The sequence below is a fragment of the Leopardus geoffroyi genome, chromosome A2, assembly GCF_018350155.1.
Source record: "Leopardus geoffroyi isolate Oge1 chromosome A2, O.geoffroyi_Oge1_pat1.0, whole genome shotgun sequence".
Classification (NCBI taxonomy): domain Eukaryota; kingdom Metazoa; phylum Chordata; class Mammalia; order Carnivora; family Felidae; genus Leopardus; species Leopardus geoffroyi.
In genome coordinates, this window is record NC_059331.1 from 146,040,802 (window position 1) to 146,054,119 (window position 13,318).

Here is a 13,318-nt window from a genome sequence, read left to right on the forward strand (position 1 = left end):
CCCCCGTGGGTTGGCAGGCTGTTTAGGGAGTGCCTTCCACGGACATCAGGATCCCTACCCGTAAGGGTCAACGAGAGGCTTCAGGCCGGGGCTGTACCGGAGGGAGTGGATGGAACTGCTCAGGATACAAACCCACAGATAGGAATATGAATGTTTGGGCTACCTCCTCGTCTTCTGAAAAGGAATCCTAACTGGGAGGATGAAAGGAGTGAATTATTAGTCTCCCACTGCCTCATGCAGCCAGTGTCCATTAACTAGCCAAGAGTAGAATTGGATCTGAGTGGGGATCAGGAGGATAGACCCCAAAACGTCAGGTGTGAAAGGGACTGTAGAGATCATCTGCTTTAGCCTTTTCTCTTCCAGAAGTAAGAGACAGAAGTCACTTGCCCAAGATCACGCATCTGGCGTAGTGGCCAGGAGCACCGAGCTTTGGGGTCATCCAGACCAGGTTTTGAATCCTAGCCCTATCACTTACTCTCTGTGTGACTTTTGGCAAATTGCCAAGCCTCTCTGAGCTCCAGTTCCTTCTTCTGTAAATGAGGTTAATGCTACCTACCTCAGAAGGTTGAGATAAAGTCAAATGAGATAATTGAATGTCAGATGTTTAATTCAGTGCAGGCACAGGCCATGTAATTGGTCAGTACATAGTAGCTCATAGGGCCAGACCTGGAGAAGCCAGGTCTTTCTTGTCCCAGTCGGTTTACCATTTGAATAGTACCTCGCAGTTTCCAGAGGGATTTCATGTAGGTTTTTCATTTTGATACAGAAAAGTAGGAATCCCTCCCATTTTTTAAAAGAGAGAAGTGGAGATGAAAAGACTAGTCCAAAATCACACCCCCTTTCAGAGACAGAGCTCAGCTCTGCTGTCTGGCTAGATGGGGGTTCTGTCCACATCATCTCCCTCCCTGCCTCACTATGAATCTGGCCTTTTAGAACACCCTGTACCTCCTTCCCCCAAGGCGACATTAGTTTTGCTTAAATGTTTTTTTTTTTTTTTTTGGGGGGGAGAAGAGGGTGGGCCATTCATTATTTCAAAAATTATTGAGTCCTTTCTACGTGCCCAGCACTGTTTAGGTGCTAGGGATACAATAGTGAACAAGACAAGGTCTTTTTCTGTGGCGCAAACATTCTAGCCAGGGTGGAGAGACAGTATGCAAGTAAATAAAATAATCAGTTTCAGAATGATATGTTCTTTGGGAGAATTAAAACTCCTGACGTAGGAGGGCTTTTCCCTGCCTATCAAGTCTCCCATCAGGGAAAGGACTCTGATAGTACTTTCCTTTTGCCACTGAGTCCAGTATCCAGAGACTCAGAGCTTTCCACCTGCCCCACAGTTTTACCTCCTGGTTGTCTGCAGCTGTACTTTTTATGCACGGAAACGGACAACTGCAGTGATCCTCTCCATCTGGGCTCATTGCCTGCCAAAAGGCTGGCTGGAAAGATTAGCTTTCCTCCACCTTCCACTGCAGCAGGAAAGCTGCTTTTTACCTGTCAGTACATTCCCAGACTCAGATGACTATCTGCCTTTCCTTCCTTCCCTCCTTTTGCTTTCCTGTGAGAGACAGTCCTCGGGGGAGATGGTTTATCCGCCCCCCCCCCCCCCCCCGCCCCAACCACCACCTTGGGCTTCTAAAGGATTACTGGAAGAGAATTACTGTTGGCACAATTCAAGAGAGCCTCCTCATCCATCACTGTGCCTGTAGGGGACACTGGTTGACCTACCCTCTCCCAACGGTTTAGTGTATGAACATCCCAACGAAAATAGGAAGCTAGAGAATAATTGTTTGCTTAATAAGAAGATTCTTGGGGTGCCTGGGTGGCTCAGTCAGTTAAGCGTCTGACTCTTGATATCCACTCATGTCATGATCTCATGGTTTGAGAGATTGAGCCCAGCCTCTACACTGACAGAAAGGAGCCTGCTTGGGATTCTGTCCCTCTCTCTGCCCCTCTCCCTCTCTCTCTGTCCCTCCCCACCTGTGCCCAAGCTCTCTCTCAAAATAAATAATAAATAAATATTTTTAAAAATTTAAAAGAAAAAGCTCTTAACCAAATGAGTCACCTCAGGCCTCTTTCAGCCAGATTCCCTGGTTTAATTGGTTCCCAAATTCCTTGACAAAATTTTACTGGTTTGTGGCAAGAGGAGGAAAATTCAGGGCACTGAAGTTAAGTTTTTCACAAAATGTAGTTCAATGCAATACATTTAAAGAGTGTGTTCAATTTGGGGCATCTGGCAAGCTCTGTTGGTAGAACATGCAAATCTTGATCTCAGAGTCATGAGTTTAAGCCACATGTTGGGTGAAGAGCTTACTAAATAAATAAATAAAATAAGGATGTATGTGATTTATGTATTTATTTAGACTAAACTTTTTACTTTGGAGGGATTTTAGGTTTATAGAAAAGTTGCAGAGGTGGTATAGAGGGTTCCTGTACCCCTCGCTCAGTTTCCCCTGATGCCAGCCTTTCAGGTTTCCACAGTGCCTTAGCCAAACCATGGAAGCAGCACTGGTCCATTGACTCATGCAAGGCTCTGTTCCTTGGGAGTTCTTCTCAGGCCTGGTCTGGCCTGGCCAGCCCCCCGCCTCACCCATAGCAGTTCTTCTGAACCTCCTCTGGGCTGTGAGAATTTCTCAGTGAACCTCATCCAGAGTCTGTCTGACGTAAGGCAAGGTTTTGGGCTTTCAGGTGGAAGACCAGAGTGGTGACTGCCCTTCTTATCACATCATAGCAGGGGACATGCAACATCTTGTCATTGGGATGCTGGCCCTGGGCCCCACCGCAGGATGTATGCAATTTAAAACAGTATTTTTCAAACTGTGAGTTGAGACCAACATTTTTTAAAAGAAATAGAATAATAAAATCTAAATCACATAGTAATGGTATTATTTTTAAAAACTTTTGTTCTGGTTTTGTGCATGTGTTGGAACATGTAAAATTTATTTATGCTTTGATTTACAAGCAAAAAACTTCGAAAAGCATTACTTTTTTTTTTTTTTTTTTTTTTAATTTTTTTTCAACGTTTATTTATTTTTGGGACAGAGAGAGACAGAGCATGAACGGGGGAGGGGCAGAGAGAGAGGGAGACACAGAATCGGAAACAGGCTCCAGGCTCCGAGCCATCAGCCCAGAGCCTGACGTGGGGCTCGAACTCACGGACCGCGAGATCGTGACCTGGCTGAAGTCGGACGCTTAACCGACTGCGCCACCCAGGTGCCCCCGAAAAGCATTACTTTTAATAACTCTTTTATTCTAAAATTGTGTCCACATTTTGGAATATTAAACTGTTCTTTTTTGAAATATATATTTTAAAAAGGTTTTTAAGTCTCTGTTAATCAGAATAAAACCTCAACTACCTAATGTCATTCCCACCCTCCACCTTTTTTTTTTGACTGGTTTCTGTAACCCAGAAGTATTTGGAAATATTTGCGATAATGGATTTAAACATGATTTGCATTGTTGGCAGTGTAAATTGGTTTTGGAAAACGAAAAACGAATCTATCCTTAGGAAAGATCCTAAATATGAAAAAATTTATAGGTGTATTACAACTTTATGTTTATAGTAAAGAAAAATTAAAAACAACTTATATGATCAACAATAGAGAACTGGTTGGGGCACCTGGGTGGCTCAGTCAGTTGAGCCTCCAACTTCCGCTCAGGTCATGATCTCATGGTCTGTGAGTTCAAGCCCCATGTCGGGCTCTGTGGTAACAGCTCAGAGCCTGGAGCCTGCTTCGGATTCTGTGTCTCCCTCTCTCTGACCCTCCCCTGTTCTTGCTCTGTCTGTCTCAAAAATAAATGAACATTAAAAAAAAAAAAATTAAAAAAAAAAAACAATAGAGAACTGGTTAAGTAAACTGGTTAGTTATCTGCCCACTTTGCTGTACACTTAGCTGTTTAAAATGATAGTCATAATATGAGAAAATGCCTTTTAATATAATATTATATTATTATATGTTATATATTATTTATATATGTAATATATAAATGCCTAATAATATAATATTAATATTGTAAGTACAGTAAATAAAATCCTAAGTAGTATAACCACCTACATAGTGCTACCAAGTGCTAGGTAGTGTGCTAAGTGCTTTTTCCTCTATTAATTCATCTAGTGCTTATAATGACCCTATGAATTATCCTCATTTTACAGATGAGAAAACTGAGCATGTCATTTTCCAATAATTCCCTGACACCAGTTCAGTTCTGATACTATCTGTAGTTAGCACAAACCTCACAAGTTAAAGGCTCGGTTCCGTAAGACTGTCCCTACTTCAGATGCCAGCCACACCTGGGGCCCCTGGGCTACAAGCACTATACCTGGCCAACTGCAAACTCAGAAGTTCCATGACCACCCCCACCCAACCCACCCGCTGCCCTCTCCTGATTCCATAATTTGCAACAATGACTCACAGAATTAAAAAAAAAAAAACAAAACTGCTCTGCTTATGATTACAATTTTAATATAAAGGATGCAATTCAAGAATGAGGAGAGGCAAAGACAAGATGTGGGGGTAGGATGGTGCAGAGCTTCCACGCCCTCTGGGTATCACCCTCCTAGCACTTTGGTGTGCCCAAACCCCATTGTTTCAGGGCTTTAACATGGGGTTTCGTTACCTAGGCATGGTTGTTTAAACCATTGGCATAGGGGCTGGCTCAGTTGGTTGATTAAACCATTGGTCAGTAGTTGAACTTAATCTTCAGCCTCCTCCCCTCTCTGGAGGTGGGGCCAGACCTTCCTTTGAAACAATCACCTCACTAGCATAAACTCTTATATTGTTGACAGGGGCTTTTAAATTATAGACACTCCTATCAGGAGGTTTTAGGAGGATTTAGGAGCTCTGTGCCTGGAACCGAGGGCAAAAACCAAATACATTTTTTATACCACACTGAGGCACAGGGAGATTAAGTAACTTGTTTAAGATTGCCATATGTGATGGATGAGATTCAAAATAATATTTTTTTTGAGATTCAAAAAATTTTAACTTATATATATTAATGTATACTGGTAGGAAATATTCCAAAGTGCTTAGAGAGGTTAGGGTATGGGATTACATTAAAATATTTTTTATATAGGATTATAACACTATACCTACAGCAGCATATGAAATCTAGCTTTAATATAACATGGAGTAGAAATACTACCTTATTTGAAAATCCTGAAGTTGTGGAACATACAGCTGAGGGACCTCCTTTTATAAATGAGGAACTATGATCCAAAGAACGAGATCTGCCAAAATCATACAGTGGGCTAATGACAGTGGGCTAAAATTAGAATCCAGCTCACCTCTTTTGTTTTTGTCCATCTCATTTTTCTAGAGATCAGCTAGATGCTCTTCTGCTCTGTGTTTATGTAGGTCAGATACAGGCACAGATTTCATAGTTTTCATATCTGTTCACGATCCTAGCCCTTTACTCAGAGTTTCTGATTCTATGTAGGAATCTTCAGCCCCGCCCTGCACTGAGCCTCGTATTTTGGCTTGGAGGAGGGTACTTCTTGGATTAGAGGCCCAGAAGGGACTCTCCTCGCTGCCTCCCTGATCTAATGTTGGACTTCAGGAGAGGAAGAAGATTAAATGAGAGTATAATTTCCTTTTTCATCTCTCTTCCCAAGTTACTGCAAAGACTTCTCCATTACAGGGCTCTGTGGACTGCCCCACTCTGGAATTTGAGTATGGAGATGCAGATGGGCACGCAGCAGAGTTGTCAGGTACGAGGTAGAGATGGGCTGTGGAGAGGGGAAGGATGGCCACGAAGAGAGGGCCTGGGTCTGTGATCTCTCCTGGCAGCTTATCTGTTTTCCACATTGCCGTCTGTCTCCAACCTCCAGCAGTAAATATCTTTGCTTTTACATTTCTTCCTGTGATTTCTCCTTTGGCTACAGTATTCTCTACTTTCATTCTATCACTCTTTTCTGCTTACCCTTCTTTATTCTCTTTTGGTGCACTCTCAAATCCTTTTTCTTTCTGTCTTTTCCCCACTCCTCTTGTTTCTTGTATCTTTGCATGCATGCCCCCTTTCTGCCACCCTCTCCCTTTCTGTCTCTCTGAATTTTTAGCTTAGGCTAAGTGTGATCCCCTCACATTAAGAGCCTCCACGTTACACGTGCTATTAATACCAGTTATTAATAAACGAGCTTTGGGTGGAGATGGTGTGAAAATTAAATATTCTGTCACATGGAAGTGACACTTTGAGACATGCTTTTTCAGAGAAAAGAGACAAGCAATTTTAAAGAAGTTCTTGTGAATAAGCACAGGGAATAAATTTTGTGATGAGTGACAGAAATAGCTGAGTTTAATAACTGACAAAGGATGAGCATTCCTAATAATATATATAAATATATTTCATATATGTATGCATGTGTATGTGTGTGTATCGAGAGAGAAGAGAGGAAAAGACAAGTAGTCAAAGAATATGAATAGGAATTCAGAGAATAGAAAACCATATGGTCAATAAATATATGAAACGATGTTCAACTACATTAGTAAATGAGGAAAAGCAAATTAAAATAATGAGATATTTCACATTCATCAGATTGCAAAACTTAAAAGCCTGAAGTTGGTGAGGGTGCAGAGAAATGAGTACTTTTATACACTGACTGGCATGAGAGAGTAGAGCATAAAATTGGAAAGCACTTTGGTCATATCTAGCAAAGTTGAAAATGCACACGTCTTATGACCCAGTGATTCTAGATGCACCTTTTAAAGAACACTTGGGCACAAGAAAACACATATGAAGATGTTTATTGTAGCCATTGTGAAAACATTTAAAACAACTTAGGGGAATGGATGAACTGTAGCATATCAATATAGTAGGTTACTGCATAGATGTTAAAATAGTTGATCTATGTCAATATGTTTTGATATCAATAAATTAAAAAAAAATTTTAATGTTTTATTCTTGAGAGAGAGAAAGACAGAGCATGAGCAAGGGAGGGGCAGAGAGAGAGAAGACACATACTGAAGCAGACTCCAGGCTCTGAGCTGTCAACACAGCGCCCAACGTGGGGCTTAAACTCACAAGCTGTGAGATCATGACCTGAGCCGAAGTCAGACGCTCAACCGACAGAGCCACCCAGGGGCCCCATCAATATCAATAAATTAAAAGCACATTGTTGAGTGGGGAAAGAAACAGTGACAAAATAACTTACACATGCATCCAGAAAACAGCTTAAACACACAAACCTAAAAGATGTTTCTGGGAAGTCCAGTTGCACACTTGATTGAGAACAGTGTCAGTTAAGTAAACAGATGTGTTCATCACACTGTCATGTAAAAAACTATTGAAAAATATACTAAATAGTGATTTAAAAAAAAATAATACAGGGGCGCCTGGGTGGCGCAGTCGGTTAAGCGTCCGACTTCAGCCAGGTCACGATCTCGCGGTCCGTGAGTTCGAGCCCCGCGTCGGGCCCTGGGCTGATGGCTCAGAGCCTGGAGCCTGTTTCCGATTCTGTGTCTCCCTCTTTCTCTGCCCCTCCCCCGTTCATGCTCTGTCTCTCTCTGTCCCAAAAATAAATAAACGTTGAAAAAAAAAAATTAAAAAAAAAAAAAATAATAATACATATAATACCTGTTTGGATAAAAACTTTCAAAACAGAACATATCATGTTGTTTACAGGTATATATGTGTGTAGTAAAAGTAGAAAAATAGGCATGTGAAGCATACATACCAATTTCATTAAAATGGTTATCTCTAGAGAGGGGAATAAGATAGAATGGGAGGAGAGGGGGGCTTTAGATGTCGGAAGCAAATATGACAGTTATAAACATTTGTTTAATCTGGGTAGAAGACACAAAGGTATCTTGTATGTATTCTATATCTGTATATGAACGTTCACAATCCAAAATTTAAAAATAAACAAAAAGTTTAGTACCTAACAGCCTTGCTCCCTTTTCTGACTGGGTTTATGCTGCGCTCTTTAAAAACATCTATGCCCACTACCCACTGAGCACTGAAGAATATCAGAGTCAGGGCTGGAATTTGCTTCTGGTCAGTCCAGGATTCTGGAACTCAGGACTCAAAAGCCCTGCTTCCCAGATAAGGTGTTTCTCAACCATTAGACCGAGAACATACGTGAATTTCTCTTTGTGAATTATCTGTGACCTAGTTAAATTTCCAGCAAGGATCTCAGGCCACAGAATTTTGAGGAAATCTGTTCTGTCACCTATTGACTTCTCAGCCTCAATTCTTCATCCTCTGTAAGATGAAGGTACTGGTATAATGTCCCAGAGTGTGTGTGTAGGAGACGGCATTTTTATTTGTCAGGCTCTCTGCATTTTGTATTCAGAGGCTATTGTTAATAAAGTTAGATTTCCTTGGGCATAAGCAGCCCTTTGGCGACAGTAGCTACTTCTAAGTGGTTTGATGCTGTCTCTACCTGCGTGGCCTTGGGCAGGAAACTAAACTTCTGTACCCTTTGAGGAATCTCAGTAGGGAGAGAATGAACTGGCTTTAACCCCAAAGTGCCATCTAACACATACTCTCCAGCCTTTGCTCTGGCTCCTTGAATAGCGCAAGGAGCTTGCCTCTAAATTTCAGGCACTGTGTTGCCCTTCTCTTCCCTAGAGACAGGATAGCCTCAGTCTGGGTTGACAAGCAGAAGGGGCTGCAGCCCTAAGAAGCAGGAGTGATGACATTTAGCCCTCTCTGCTCCAACCCTCCTGGCCCTCACCAAGTGTTGAAGACTGCCTTCTTTGCTATAGCAGCCAGCTGGCAGGAGGAGGACAGGTTTGATGGTTTAATCACCCAGGGACACAAGTGGCTATTTTTAACTGCTCCGAAAGGGAGGAAGTTGGCTCTGGATTGAATTGGACGCAGGAATGTGTTGGAAGCTTTAGCTCTTTCATGCCACCCTCTCCACCTCAGGCCCCTTTTATAAGGGTCTGCCGAATGTTTGTGACTCTGTCCTATCTTTTCTGCCACAGAATTATATAGCTACACTGAAAACCTGGAATTTACCACTAACAGGAGGTGCTTTGAAGAAGATTTCAAGACTCAAGGTGATCCCAGATTCTTATTAATAGAAACCTGGTTTTCCCTCCATGATATCCCAGCCTGATCTAGAAAAGCCCAAAACAAAGTATGACCCTTCTTCATCCTCTCCATAACCATATAATTTCTCTATTCCTCCTTTCATACGGGACACAGAGTTTCCTATATCTCAATTGGGGAGGCCATGGATGGAAGCAAGAGAAGCCTGAGCTGGGTCCCTTTCACTGATGTAAAGGGCCCAGAGAGCCGAGGGATGGGGACTGGGCAGGTACCCTGCTACCTGGTAAAACCCTGTGCCTAGTGTAGTCCTTGACCTTGACATTCAATCCCTGCCTCCAACTCTGCCTCACTCCTAATAACATCTAATAATATTTCATGTGCCCACACTGCAATCCTCTCAGACCTCCATTTCCTTACTTGGTCAGTGAATTCAATTTGCAATTCAACAGATGTGTGGTGAGTACTTTTTTGTGCCGGAGATGCAGGGGGCAGGGGTGAAGGTGAATTTGCAGTATCTTCAAAGAGATTATAGTCCAGTGGCAGAGTGGAGGTGTGTACATCACAAAACTGAGGCCAAGAGGAAAAATGGTAAGTATCATAAGAGAAGTAAAAAGTTTCCTGGGGGACAGAGCTGGCTGGAGCATTAGTGGAAAAGAGGTAATTTAGTATTGAACCCATAATGATGAATAGGAATTGGATAGGTAGGGAGAGAGAGAGCATTCCTTGAAAAGGCAGAGATAGGATGGAATAGACTGTGTGTGGAGAATAGAGGGAATATGAAGGAAGATAAGGCTGCAGAGTGGGTTCAGCCAGAACTTTTTGGGTCCTTTACTTTGCCAATCTCTTAGTGGAATCTTCTCAGCTAAATAAGGAAAGCTTTTGGAGAGAAGAATTTGTTGGGGGCTGGGATCAGAGATGGATATGCTATCAGGAGCCTTTCCAGGAAGGGGAAGCAGAAGCTGACACTGGATCTGTATGGTTTTCTGTCCCCAGTGCAGGGCAAGGAGTGGCTGGAATTGGAGGAAGATGCTCAGAAGGCCTATGTGATGGGACTCCTAGACCGACTGGAGGTGGTCAGTAGGGAACGGCGACTGAAGGTGGCCCGGGCTGTTCTCTACCTGGCCCAAGGCAAGTGACCACCTTTGCCAGCTTGAAATGGCTGAAAACCAGGGAGAGAAATGTTGTTATCAGGACTAGGGTGAGGCAAGCCAGGCTGAAAAAGCAAGTTCCCTGCCTCTCAAAGACAGATCTTATCAAGTGCTAGAAGTAATCTGGTGCTTATGAGGAGGTTAAGGAGATGGTGGTGGGTACTTGGATCCCTTGGAATTGGCCTTTATCTTACCGGGCATGCCAAGATTTCTTATAGGGTTGTTTATTTCTTCATGTGGGCTGTGATCACATGTGGAGATTTAGCAAGCGAATCAGTGTGGCTAGAGTTGATGATGCACCACCAGCCGAGCATGGAGGCTTCTTTCATCAGCTATGGCGCAGGCTTCCGCTGAGGGGAGGCAGTGGAGTACCTCAGAGTCACAGATGGTGGACCCTCTGCATTATTTCTTATTTGCATTTAGAAGGTTCAAGCCAGCATAGCAGCAGGAGTGGATACAGTGGGTAATTGGGAGATGATCAGTACTCGGCGGGATTAATTGAGGAAATCTTCTCAGAAGAGACCTATTAGCCAGGTGTTGGAAAGAGAAATGAGATAGCCTAGCTGGAATAGTAAAAATAAGCCCTGAGATCATAATAAGAGGACTGTTGGCAGAACCAACTAGCTGGGAACTTAAAAAACTATAAAAGAAAATAATAAATGGAGAGGGAAGAGAATGGTGAAGGGAAGACTGTAGCAAAAAAAGCAGTGCCTAACCATCTCTCTTGGGTCTGGTGCTCTGGCCAACTTCCAACTGCCAGTACCTTCAACTTTTTACCTGAAAGCTTTGTCTGCAGCCTATATGGGGTAACCAGAAAGTGCTAGGGAATTCATGTAGCACTGATCACTGACTGACAGGAGTTAGTGGGTAAATAGCCCAACTACCTCACTCTTCTTGGGTGGGAGGATTCTGAGGTGTGTAAAATATATACTGTTTCCCAGAGCTTCCCCCAACCTGGGTTTCAGCTCTTGGCTGCCTTCTCTTCCCTATCTCATTTCCCCACTTCTCAACTAGGATCATCTCCCAAATAAACTACTTGCATTTTAATCGTTCTCTCTGGATCTGCTTCTCAGGGAACTCAAACTTAAGACAGACCAGTGATAAGCACATTGGACCTGACTCTGGAGACTGCTTCTCCTCTTTTGAAACTGGCTCATTCAAAGTTCTGGAGGTTCTGGCTCTGGAAGTTCTGGAGGGCCTTGCCCTACCTTTGTCAGCCTAATTGTTGGGCTAGGTGTTGAAAGATAGTCTTAAGATCATGGGGAAGAGTGGAAAGAACTGGGATACCACTCTCACGTACAATTCCATGGCACTGTCTGGTCCTTTAGGCACTTTTGGGGAATGTGATTCAGAGGTCGATGTGCTACACTGGTCCAGGTACAACTGCTTCCTGCTCTATCAGATGGGAACCTTCTCGGCCTTCCTGGAGCTGCTCCACATGGAAATCGAGTGAGAAGCCTAGGGGAGGGCTGGCCTGGACAACCCCCTTCCTTGAAGGGTGCCTCATGTCCTGTGCTGATTCCCTCCCTATAGAGACCTCTGTGGGAGCAGGGTCTATTCATACTTCAGTCCAAAGCTTACTGATAGTTCCCCTCTCCAGCCATGCTCTCTGATATTCTGTCTTCCTCCCTGAGATTGGGCTCATCAACAGCTTCTGCCCTACTTACAGCTTCAGTCCTGGGCTTCAGGGCCCTATCCTGGGTGGGTTCCCTTTGTATCTAAACACCTTCTCAACTCAGCCTAAGTGGAATCCATGAAGGAGACTGTTCTACCTGAGAACATGACCCAAGAGGAACAGGACCAATTTCTGTTGCTGTGCCCAGTTCTTTCCTTGTGGGTCATAGCTCTAAAGGTGGCCTTGGTTGCTGCTGCCACTATAGTGATCCCTCATTTTATCTCAAGCCCGTCACCCAGGAGTTTAAATAGGGCAAATTTAAAGGGTTGCTTAGCATCTACTTTGTGTCCAGCACAGTACTAGGCACAATGTGGATTATAGGAGGGATTGTCACAGACCTTGCCCTTGCTCATCTTTACCACAGACAAGCATTTACTGAGATGGCAGAGGAATTCTGTGGGCTCATTTACCTTAGACCAGTTTCTTTTAGCTACATAGCCAGGGAATAGCAGGTACTCAGGTTTGGGTATATGATAAGTGGGGACGCAGGATGTAAAGAGGATATCTGAGTTCCGCTTCTCTCTCTCCTCCCCACGGCAGCAACAGCCAGGCCTGTAGCAGTGCTCTTCGGAAACCAGCCATCTCCATTGCTGATAGCACAGAGCTCAGGTGAGTGGAGCTGGCCCTGGGATTGGAACAGGGGGTGGTCAGCAATGGGTTACCCTTTGCCCAAGTTCCCCAGATACACCCAGATTACTAATAGTTGCTAATTCCACTGGGTTGAGCTCCCACACGAATCCTCCCTGAGGTCTCTGACTACAGGTTAGGAGCTGCTTTGGGAACCTTTTGTAACCCTTCTATAACCCCAGGGTGCTGCTGAGTGTTATGTACCTATTGGTGGAAAATATCCGCCTGGAGCGAGAGACAGACTCCTGCCGGTGGAGGACAGCACGAGAGACCTTCCGCACTGAATTGAGTAAGAAGTGGCATTTGAGGAAGGAAGGGGATGAGGTGCTGGTAGTGGAGGGGCATCTGCATAGTAGAAACAGAAAGCTCCCCTTCCTGCCAGCCTGCCTGCCTTCCTTCCTTCCTTCCTCACCTCCTCCCTCCCTCCCTCCCTGCCTCCCATTCTTCCTTCCTTCCTTTTTCAGAATTGGCATCCATTCTTTAATTCTTACTTTTTAAAAAATGTTTATTTTGAGAGAGAGAAAGAGAGAGTACACACAGGGGAAGGGCAGAGAGAGTGGGGGAGAGAGAATCCACGCTGTTAGCACAGAGCCCATTGTGGGGCTTGATCTCATGAACTCCAAGATCATGATCTGAGCTGAAACCAAGAGTCAGGCACTTAACCAACTGAGCCATATGTTGCTCCTATTTTTTTTTTTTTTTTTTAAAGTAGGCTCCTCACAGGGAGCAGAGCCTAACGCAGAGCTTGAACTCACAACCCTGAGATCAAGACTTGAACTGAGATCAAGAGTTGGATGCTTAACCAACTGAGCCACCCAGGCGTCCCTAGCATCCATTCTTTTAGGGCAGAGATACTGTGTGGCAGGCATGAAGACCTGGC

General features: G+C 43.8%; 1 protein-coding gene across 4 annotated transcripts in view; it reads left to right on the forward strand.

The window, feature by feature from the left end:
* Positions 1-13,318, forward strand: part of STRIP2 (striatin interacting protein 2) — a 48,120-nt gene that overhangs the window by 675 nt on the left and 34,127 nt on the right. For 3 of the 4 annotated variants that reach the window (XM_045495607.1, XM_045495608.1, XM_045495610.1), the window contains exons 2-8: positions 5,635-5,704; positions 8,922-8,996; positions 9,438-9,576; positions 9,982-10,116; positions 11,465-11,585; positions 12,352-12,420; positions 12,621-12,727. In XM_045495607.1, the coding sequence (XP_045351563.1) occupies positions 5,635-5,704; positions 8,922-8,996; positions 9,438-9,576; positions 9,982-10,116; positions 11,465-11,585; positions 12,352-12,420; positions 12,621-12,727 (716 nt within the window). The remainder of the gene's footprint in view (positions 1-5,634; positions 5,705-8,921; positions 8,997-9,437; positions 9,577-9,981; positions 10,117-11,464; positions 11,586-12,351; positions 12,421-12,620; positions 12,728-13,318) is intronic. The other variant, XM_045495609.1, reaches the window with a different exon arrangement.